The sequence below is a fragment of the Solenopsis invicta genome, chromosome 6 (assembly GCF_016802725.1).
Source record: "Solenopsis invicta isolate M01_SB chromosome 6, UNIL_Sinv_3.0, whole genome shotgun sequence".
Classification (NCBI taxonomy): Eukaryota; Metazoa; Arthropoda; class Insecta; order Hymenoptera; family Formicidae; genus Solenopsis; species Solenopsis invicta.
The window spans coordinates 11,014,027-11,025,855 of NC_052669.1; the positions used below are offsets into that span (position 1 = coordinate 11,014,027).

The 11,829-nt window shown below is 41.1% G+C and overlaps 1 protein-coding gene across 1 annotated transcript; it reads left to right on the forward strand.

Moving 5' to 3' along the window:
* The first annotated feature begins 16 nt into the window (after window positions 1–16).
* On the forward strand, window positions 17–6,065 carry LOC105193802. Its single transcript, XM_039450430.1, has 3 exons — window positions 17–715; window positions 2,726–3,271; window positions 3,372–6,065. Exons 1-3 carry the CDS (start codon window positions 17–19, stop codon window positions 6,063–6,065), a joined length of 3,939 nt encoding a protein of 1,312 aa, XP_039306364.1.
* The last annotated feature ends 5,764 nt before the right edge of the window (window positions 6,066–11,829 follow it).

The window sequence follows — 11,829 nt, forward strand, 5'->3', positions numbered from 1 at the left end:
ATTGCCAGATGCCCCGATGCCTTCGTTCAATGGAAAATTCGAAGAATGGCTTTCTTTTAAGAACGCGTTTATTAATTTAATCGGGTTGCAATCCGATTTATCGGATCTAGACAAACTTCACTACTTGACGACCGCATTGAAAGGCGAGGCGGCCAATAAAATCAAGATTTTTGCGAACGATAAAATAGACTATGCTACTGCATGGAATTTTCTAGAACGATCATATGAGGTAAAGCGCATATTAATAGTACGGCATCTCGCGTCTATAGTCAACCTTCCGGTGTTAGACAAAGAGAATACGAGCGGTTTAATGAAACTCGCGGATGATGCTCAACAGCATCTTGCAGCGTTAAAGTCTTTAGGGGTCACAGTCGGTTCTGAAATGGTAGTATATCTTTTAGAGAGTAAATTGCCGAGACACACGATGGACAAGTGGGAAGCGTTAATTGAGAAAGATGAATTTCCCACACTCGAGCAAATGTGTGATTTTTTATATAGGACCGCGGTTTGCGCGTCGAGACGCGAGAAACCGAGATTATGCGAATCCGAACGAAACAAGGATACACCCCCGGCGAAAAAGGCACGAGTATCTCCCTCGAATCGGGCGTTCGTAGTAAACGCGTCGCGTAACTGCATCGTATGCAAGGATAAGAAACATCCACTTTATCTTTGTCATAAATTTAAGCAAATGTCTGTGCCGGATCGCATCGAGACGGTAAAAAATGCAAAAATTTGTTTTAATTGTCTACGATCTCATAAAGGAATACCGTGTAAATTCTCTAATTGTACAGTTTGCAAACGACGTCACAACACACTTTTACATCTTGAAAAACCGACAGATAAATCGGATGGAATTAACACTGAAATCTCTCAATCAAAGTGACTAGATAATTCGATCGGTAGTCAAGAAGCAAGTCTCGCGACGATATCATATTTCGCACCACAGTTGTTAACAAGCGCGATGACGTATGTCCAAGGTTCCGACGGGCGCAAGCTTAAGGGCCGAGCATTGCTAGACACGTGTGCCACGGCTAATTTTATTACCGAAACTTTCGTCAAACGTTTAGGCGTACCGATAATTACGAGGTGTGTTCAAAAAGTATCGCGAATTTTGAATTTTCGCGGGTTACGTATATTCGAATTTCGATCTTTTTGTGGCGTTATGTTGGTACTCATGTCTCTCACTTATGCCGACAAGCTCGGCCATTTTGAATGTTCACTTAATTGTTGACAGCTGCTTTGCTTGCACGTGTTTTGGATCGTCTTCGATTTTTACCTATTCAAAAAAATGGATCAAAGAACCTGTATCAAATTTTGTGTGAAAAACGAAATTAAGTGCGCGGATGCATTCCGAATGTTGACTGTGGCATACGGAGAAGCTACCTTGGACCGAAGCAACGTTTATCGGTGGTACAAAATGTTCTCAGAAGGCCGAGAAGATGTGAACGACGAAGAGCGTGCCGGACGCCCGAGCACTTCAACAACAGACGAAAAAATTAATGAAGTGGAGAAAATGGTATTGGCCAATCGTCGAATCACCGTTAGAGAAGTTGCTGAGGACCTAAACATATCGATTGGCTCGTGCCATTCGATTTTTATCAATGATTTGGGCATGAGACGGGTCGCCGTGAAATTCGTACCAAAATTGCTCAATTGCGACCAAAAACAGCATCGCATGAACATTGCTAATGAGATGTTGGACTCTGTCCGCGACGACCCAAATTTGCTCCAGAGGGTCATAACTGGTGACGAATCGTGGGTTTATGGTTATGACGTGGAAACCAAAGCTCAATCATCTCAATGGAAGCTGCCGCACGAACCAAGACCGAAAAAAGCGCGCCAAGTTCGGTCGAATGTGAAAGTTTTGCTGACAGTTTTCTTCGATTGCAGGGGCGTGGTGCATCATGAGTTCTTGCCACAGGGTAGAACGGTCAATAAGGAATATTACCTGCAAGTTATGCGCAATTTGCGCGAAGCAATCCGCCAGAAACGCCCGGATTTGTGGAAGAACAAAAATTGGCTTTTGCACCACGATAACGCCCCTGCTCACACATCGTTGCTTGTGCGCGACTTTTTGGCCAAAAACAACACACTAATGATGCTGCAGCCACCGTATTCCCCAGATCTGGCTCCCTGTGACTTTTTCTTGTTCCCTAAACTGAAGAGGCCCATGAAAGGACGACGTTACGCTACGCTTGACGAGATAAAGACGGCATCGAAGGAGGAGCTGAACAAGATAAAAAAAATGATTTTTTGAAGTGCTTCGAAGATTGGAAAAACCGTTGGCACAAGTGTATAATATCTCATGGGGATTACTTTGAAGGGGACAAAATAGATATTCATGAATAAATAAATAATTTTTGAAAAAACACAAAATTCGCGATACTTTTTGAACACACCTCGTAAACATTCCGCCACAATCGGTGCGATTGATAATGCCAGCACCGTGTCGAGAGGCATAGCACAAATTATCATCCATTCGATATACGATGAATATAGTAAATCGTTGACCTGCTTAATAGTACCTACGATTGCGGATTTGATACCCGCCGAAACGTTTTCGCGCGACTCATTTAGAATTCCGCAAAATATCAGGCTAGCCGATCCAGAGTTTCACATTCCACGGGGAATTGATTTGTTAGTCGGATCCGGAACAACGCTATCGTTATTTTCCGTCGGACAAATTAATTTATCAAACAAACATCACGATCTATATCTACAAAAGACGCGACTCGGCTGGATAGTCGCTGGAAATCCGTCCGCGCTGAACTCTTCGAAATTCCCGACATGTCACTTAACGAGCTTAGAACGGCAATTAACCAAATTTTGGGAAATCGAGGAGATAACGACGGACAAACCGATGTCGGAACAAGACGCGCGATGCGAAGCGTATTTTTCAGAGACCGTATCTCGCGATAACAACGGGCGTTACGTGGTACGATTGCCATTTCGCAAGGATAACGTGCGTCTGGGCGATTCACGGGCCCTTGCTCTTAAACGATTGTTATCCGTAGAACGAAGATTCAATATAAATGAATCATTTAAAACTGGATATGTTCGAGCGATCGAGGAATATATGGCGCTAGGATACATATCTCGAGTAGAAAATCCCGGCAGCGACGGCTATTACATGCCTCACCACGCGGTGGTAAAGGAAACCAGTACTACCACTAAAATTAGAATCATGTTCGACGCATCCGCAAAAACCAGCGAAGGAATATCATTGAATTCCTTGCTGATAACAGGGCCTACTATTCAAGACAAGCTATTCGTGCATTTGATTCGTTTCCGTACTTATAATTACGTTCTTACAGCCGACATTGAAAAAATGTATTATCAGGTGATTACATGAAAATGACCGATGCTATCAGAGAATACTATGGCGTGTAAACGAAGAGATCGAGACCTTTCAATTTAATACTCTCGCTTTCGGTGTCGCCTCATCCTCATTCTTAGCAATACGCGCAATTCACCAATTAGCAGATGACGAACATCATGTCTATCCTCGAGCTGCGGCAATTCTCAAGCGGCATTTATACGTAGACGATCTGTTGACAGGCGCGGACACTATCGAACAAGCGCGAATGATTAAAGATGAAGTGATCGTGCTATTGAACCGCGGCGGATTCGTCATAAGACAGTGGGCGTCTAACGACGAACGAGTCGTTAATGATCTGACTACTAATGCACTGCACGCGAATTTCATATTGAATATCGATCGTTCCTTAAAAACGTTAGGAATAACGTGGAAAGCGCGCGAGGACAAGATATGCTATTCGGCACACTCCATTGAAATACCGGGAAGACTAACGAAACGGAACATTCTATCGAAAATCGCGAAAATATTTGACCCAATGGGCTTGCTGGGCCCCGTGGTCTTATACGCGAAGAAACTAATGCAGGACATGTGGAAATGTAAGCTTCAGTGGGACGAATCCGTCCCGCAGGATTTACATACCGCATGGACGGAATTCGCTCAACAGCTGGCGTCGATAAATCAAGTTTCCGTCGATCGCAGGTTATTCGCGGAGGGTTACCGTGATATTCAGATACACGGATTTTGCGATGCCAGCAATGTCGGTTACGGGGCCTGTCTTTACGCACGATCGACAGGGGAAAGCGGAGAAACGACGATTAAATTAATTTGTGCAAAATCGCGAGTAGCACCGTTAAAAACTATAACGATCCCTCGACTAGAGCTGAGTGGCGCATTGTTACTCGCGCGATTGTATATCGAAGCGAGTGGTGCGCTGAGCATCATACCTAGTAGAGTCATATTTTGGTGTGATTCAACAATCGTATTACACTGGTTGAAAACGTCACCTCACTTATTAAAACCCTACGTAGCAAATCGAGTCGCGGAAATCCAAGAAATTACCGGTCCGTGCGAATGGCGGCACGTAGGATCGCAAGACAATCCCGCCGACGCAATCTCTAGAGGGCAATTACCTCACTGCTTTTTGCAAAATAAAATGTGGTTTGAAGGACCTTCGTGGTTGAATCGAGAAGAAGGAGAATGGCCGTATTTAGTGACGCAATCCATAGAGGTACCTGAGTTAAAGCGAAGCGCATGTATGATAATTAAGCACAATGATTTTGAAATATTACTGAAATACGCGTCATACTCTAAATTGCTTCGCGTCATAGCTTACTGTTGTCGATGGCGGCCCGGTAATAGACACATTGGCACACTAAAGACAACAGAATTAAACGAGGCTGAGACGCGAGTTTTGAGGCTTCTCCAATCCACGCAATTTTCAAACGAAATTAAACTGCTTAGAGAAAATAAGCAATTGCCAAGCAACAGCAAAATTGTCAATTTGAATCCTTTTTTAGATAATGACGGGCTAATCCGAGTAGGAGGGCGGTTACGATTGTCACATTTAACATTCCCACAAAAACATCCAGTTTTATTGCCTAGTCGACATAATTTAGTTGATAGCATTATTCGAGAAATCCACACGAGACAACATCATACGGGAATTCAGACTACGCTATATAACCTTAGACAAAAATTCTGGCTGCTTGACGGTAAAAACCAAGTGCGAAAGGTCGTGCGGGCATGCACGCGTTGCTTCCGTTTCAGTGCTAGTACAACCGAATATAAAATGGGAAATCTCCCCACGGTGCGCGTGCGTGGGGCAACACCTTTCGCGAACACGGGCATAGATTTCTGCGGTCCTTTCTTCATTAAGGAAAGGAAACATCGCAATAGAACGAAACTTAAGGTATACGTGTGCGTATTTATATGCATGACAATTAAAGCTGTTCATCTCGAGCTCGTGAGCGATTTGTCCTCCGATGGATTTCTCGCGGCATTAAGAAGATTTATAGCAAGACGAGGGATGCCGGAACATCTTTATTCCGATAATGGAACCAATTTCGTCGGAGCTAACAATCAATTGAAAGAAATGTACGCGCTTTTTAATTCCGAACCTCATCAAATTCTCGTAAATCAGTTCGCAAGCCAGCATCGTATAGTTTGGCATTTTATACCGCCCGCCGCGCCACATTTTGGCGGATTGTGGGAGTCGACGGTGAAGCTCTTCAAGCATCACGTCAAACGCGTTGTAGGGGACTCTTTGTTCACCTTTGAAGAGTTAAATACATTTATAACCGAAGTCGAGGGCATTCTCAACTCTAGGCCAATTACGACACTTTCTTCTGATCCGAATGACCTTTCGGCATTGACGCCGGCTCACTATCTTCTCGGCAAGCCATTAACAGCACTTCCAGAGGGTAACGTTAGCTCTATTCCAGTAAATCGATTGTCTGCATGGCAACACATTGCAAAGGTCCGACAAGATTTTTGGGCCCGTTGGCATCTGGAATATCTTAACGAGCTTCAAAAACGCAGTAAATGGTTCAAAGACGGACCAAAACTTGAGGCCGGAACAATTGTACTTATAAAAAATAAAGGACTGCCGTGCACACAATGGGCGCTAGGCAAAATCACAGCCTTGCATCCTGGTGACGATGGAGTCGCACGGGTCGCCACCATAAAAACGGCAAATGGAGAATTAAAACGCTCCACTAGACTGCTCTGTCCATTGCCAGTCGAATAACGACAAAAGGGAAACTACATAAAATCACAAGTTTCTCACAATGGCGATTACAATGGCCGTGACTCAAACGATTCGTTCTAGGCGTTGTCACGGACCCGTAACACGTGACTCAGACGATTCGTTCTAGGCGTTGTCACGGACACGTAACACGTGGCCCAGGCGAATAGCCCAAGGCGTTGCCACCATTATAATATGCCAGATTTTGGCAAGCAAGAAAAACACACTCACACGTTGGTACGTCATGTCGTGGCTCAGGCCGGCGGCCTAGGCGTTGCCGCGACCTACCAGCAAATGTTGCGATTTAAACAAATAGCCTTAGGCGTCGCCATTGGCATACAAAAATACTGATCACGAGTACTCGATACGAACACATAAAAATAAATGAGATCTCATGCGACTAATTATAACGATTCTCTTAGAATCTCATGCGACTAATTATAACGATTCTCTTAGAATCTCATGCGACTAATTATAACGATTCCCTTAGAAACTCATGCGACTAATTATAACGATTCTCTTAGAATCTCATGCGACTAATTATAACGATTCCCTTAGAATCTCATGCGACTAATTATAACGATTCTCTTAGAATCTCATGCGACTAATTATAACGATTCTCTTAGAATCTCATGCGACTAATTATAACGATTCTCTTAGAATCTCATACGACTAATTATAACGATTCTCTTAGAATCTCATGCGACTAATTATAACGATTCCCTTAGAATCTCATGCGACTAATTATAACGATTCTCTTAGAATCTCATGCGACTAATTATAACGATTCTCTTAGAATCTCATGCGACTAATTATAACGATTCTCTTAGAATCTCATGCGACTAATTGTAACGATTTTCTCAAACCCCATGCGACTAATTGTAACTCTAGGTTATCATGCGTTTTGATCGGTGCCCTCTCAACGGGAGGGAAGATGTTGCGTATACATTTTGCTTTACAAGTTTATTTTTCGAAATGAGAGGAATCGAACGGGTTTCATGACCGACTCGTTCATTCCTGATAGTACATGTTAAGGCATGCACGGACGGTTAGGCTATCCGCGTCTTTGCATCCGCCCGCGCGCCTACAAACGGACAGTCGCCGAGCCAAAGGGATGACCAATCAGAATGCGGCTGCCAGGACGAGTACGCAATTTGCTGGAAGGAAAAGAGTGGGATCATCGCAACCCCGAAAGGATATATATATCGATTGCTTATGGATCAAGGCCTCTCTTCTCTTTTTCTCATCTCGGGTTCAACTGGCTAGCGGCTGTTCGTTAGAACATTAGCAATACACAACAAATCACAACCCTGAGAGCGCATCGCGTTGTACTTTTGGATAGTGAATAAGTGTCCTCTCGACAAACACGCGAAGACGTGCATGATCAAAATTACGAGATCGTGCAAAGAAGCGGTAAAGTACCGAACATTTACAGACTCTCTCAGCGTATTACTTGCTTTGTGCAAGACTTCTGCCAAAAAAAAGAGCTACCTTATCACCAGAATCAGGAAAAAACTACATCAAATACACCTGAATAACTCTTCAGGGCTGCGTTCAGATTCTCCACCCGGTGAGTGATCTCTGGGTGACTGGGTAAATGGGCGGAGCTAATGAAAAGCTCCCTAGTGGTTTATGGAATCTGAACGCACTCTCAAACATTGGGTGTGTTTAGCAACGCTGAGAAATAGTAACATAAATATCTCAGATTCAGATTAAATTACATAATAAATTAAGATAAACGATAAAGATAATACATAAATATTTTACTATGAATATTTTTATCAATATAACTAAAGTAGATGAAAATTAAATGTTCGTAGAATAGGACGAATCAATTTAAACAATGAAAATAAATTTTTATTTTAACAAATTAGATGAAGATATATATTGCGCATATCATCTATTATATGTATAGGCTTGTTTTCTATTCCTGCACTAGACTGCACTGGAACATTCCTTCTTGTTTTTACTAACTTTCAAATATATATTTATTTCACTTTAAGTGCACACTAATTCAGGGAGTTCAGGAACAGAAAACAAACAGTATATTTTATTAGTATCAGAAAATATTTAATAATACTAAATATCTTTAACATACTAATCTCAAATATAAATATTTATATAACGGTTTTGTGAGACTGTAGACCAAGAAACCTTACATTAATAGAATAAAAAATTAATATTTATTAATCTGTAATTACATAAACAGAATAATAAACAAAACGTTTAAACTTTACTTGGTTATTAACGTTTTTCTTTATTATATTTATACATTTTAATTTTTATTTACTATAATATTTTAAATTAAATTAATTTTTTTATTTTAAATTTGTTTTAAATATACGAGCTTTATCACAAATGTATAGAAATTTTTATAGCGATACATTTTGGAACGCACCTTTACGTCACCCACCCGTTTCACCCGGCTCAAGGACCCATGTGGTTTTTCCACTCTCTCGGGATAGACAGAGTGATAAAGTGAACGACCCACCTAATGTCCGGTAGGGGCACTCTAAAGGAATCTGAACGTTCTTTAGGTGCCTGGGTGCACTCGGGTGGGGAATCTGAACGCAGCCCAGAGGGTGACACTCTTTTGGACACAGCACGATTGGACACCAACCAATCATCTTGACTTATCTAACCAAACCAACGGAAAAACTCTAGGTATCAGCCGCTGTGAGTGGTGGTGTCCAATCGTGCGGTGTCCAATCGTGCGCACCCCCTCTTCAGAAATATTGATATTCTGGACTCCAGCGCACCACGGAATTGATGGTAACGAACGTGCTGATCAGGCAGCCAAAGATGCCGCAAAAAAGGGTCTTAGGATCCCGTTTCAAGTCCCACACGCAGATCTTTACTCATATGCCACAGATTTCAGAGACAGTAAACTCAAGGGATATCTGGCGGCGAGAATGCAGCGCAAGACGGGTGATACTCTTTTGGACACAGCACGATTGGACACCAACCAATCATCTTGACTTATCTAACCAAACCAACGGAAAAACTCTAGGCATCGGCCGCTGTGAGTGGTGGTGTCCAATCGTGCGGTGTCCAATTGTGCGCACCACTTTTTCTTCGATGGTTTTTGGAATGTAGCTTTGCTCATCGAGCGGCAAACGTAATTGGTTGGATCCACAAGTAAGAACCAATCTTGTTCTCAGCTCTTGTTATAGTTGCGCGTTCAGAAACGCATCTAAAAAAAGTGCAACTATAATGAACACGACTGTGCACACCAACACACACGCGTCTGCTCCGACTTTGGCTCCTGCCATTTTATCGGAGCTCGATTAAACCTTAGAATATATAGACATGGAAGGAGAATGCCTATTGTTCTCGAAAAAAAATATGTCCAGAGAAAGTGAGAAAAAAAATTATAGTTGCCTCTCTCTCTTGTAACTGCTCAATAGTGCGCATGTGTAGCTTACGTTTGCTTGGTCGGTTTTATCCATGAAAATAGATTAGGATTCTTTAAGGTTCCAAAGTTGTTAAACGTACTCTTTTGCGAACTGTCAAAAGTTAAACAATGGGCTTATATTGTATTTTATGTGGTAAAAAAGACAAAAATATCTAGATATATCTACATCTACAGATACGGTGCTTGTATGCGTCAAATTGGCGCGCATGCGCATTTTCGAGCAGTTACTCACAAGAGAGAGGCAACTATGATTTTTTTTCTCACTTCCTCCGGACACATTTTAGTCTGCTATTCTGCTTCCATATGTCTATATGTTCTAAGGATTAAACATTCGAACATTGTGAGTTTCTTTCTGAATGACATTTGCATCACGTAAAATCATTGTTTGGCACATATCCTCAACTTTTGGCACGTTTCTCTCGGACAAAGACATATTTCGAGTATCGTCAGATGTAGTGCGATAACGTGATGAAGCGTCAATGTTACAATTGCTCGCCGATATGTCTTGATCGGTAACACTTGTCGCCTGTTTTGTAAGATCTACAATTCTGATGGGTCTCTTAAAAAATACGATTTCTTTGATTCTTGGACCATTTGCTCGCACAACAGCCCGTTCTTTACCATCATGTTTAACGTTTTCCTCCACGTTTTGCGCATCGTCGGAAAATTGATGGAATCTAACTTTCGGTGTTGGAATTACTTTAACGTCATCCGTCATAATGCAAGCGTGCGGCTCTCCTTCTCAACTTCTTGTTAGTGGTACCCACTCCCTAGATATTGGTTGGACGGGAGTAGAGTCCTATAGCGTTTTTCATTGGGAAAACTAGTGCGCACTGAGTGTGCACTCGCCGCTGGCAATTGGACGTTTCGGTTTGCGCGATGACGGTGCCAACGGAAAGGCCCAATTACCTGCAGCAAGTGCACATTTAGTGCGCACTAGTTTTCTCAATGAAAAACGCTACTATATAAAGAGAGAAGCGACATTGATGTCCGAAGCTCTGATTGGTAATCTGATTGATACTTGATTGGCTAAGCAAGCAGCCATATTGTGACCACAGCTGTTTGTAGACACTGAACTCAATACATACAGGAAAGAGCCGTGGCTGGAAAAAAACGGTCAGAGAGAGAGGGTTACGTTATGTTAGTTGTCTCTTTCTGTCGTAGGTCTCTTTTTTTAGCGGTACAAGCATCGTCAAAAGTATGCTGACTGATGAATTCAGAGAACGATTCAGAGGCATTTTAGGAGGTTTGACTAACTTTTAGATATGATTGTACCATCAAAAATGGCGGGTTTCAAGAGCTTAAGAAGAAAAAAGACAGCCAACATAATGGTAACCTCTTTCTCTGACCGGCCTTTTACGCACGATTTCTATAGGGCTGCGTTCAGATTCTCCACCCGGTGAGTGATCTCTGGGTGACTGGGTAAATGAGCGGAGCTAATGAAAAGCTCCCTAGTGGTTTATGGAATCTGAACGCACTCTCAAACATTGGGTGTGTTTAGCAAATAACGCTGAGAAATAGTAACATAAATATCTCAGATTCAGAATAAATTACATGATAAATTAAGATAAACGATAAAGATAATACATAAATATTTTACTATGAATATTCTTATCAATATAACTAAAGTAGATGAAAATTAAATGTTAGTAGAATAGGACGAATCAATTTAAACAATGAAAATAAATTTTTATTTTAACAAATTAGATGAAGATATATATTGCGCATATCATCTATTATATGTATAGGCTTGTTTTCTATTCCTGCACTAGACTGCACTGGAACGTTCCTTCTTGTTTTTACTAACTTTCAAATATATATCTATTTCACTTTAAGTGCACACTAATTCAGGGAGTTCGGGAACAGAAAACAAACAGTATATTTTATTAGTATCAGAAAATATTTAATAATACTAAAAATCTTTAACATACTAATCTCAAATATAAATATTTATATAACGGTTTTGTGAGACTGTAGACCAAGAAACCTTACATTAATAGAATAAAAGATTAATATTTATTAATCTGTAATTACATAAACAGAATAATAAACAAAACGTTTAAACTTTACTTGGTTATTAACGTTTTTCTTTATTATATTTATACATTTTAATTTTTATTTACTATAATATTTTAAATTAAATTTATTTTTTTATTTTAAATTTGTTTTAAATATACGAGCTTTATCACAAATATATAGAAATTTTTATAGCGATACATTTTGGAACGCACCTTTATGTCACCCACCCGTTTCACCCGGCTCAACGACCCATGTGGTTTTTCCACTCTCTCGGGATAGACAGAGTGATAAAGTGAACGACCCACCTAATGTCCGGTAGGGGCACTCTAAAGG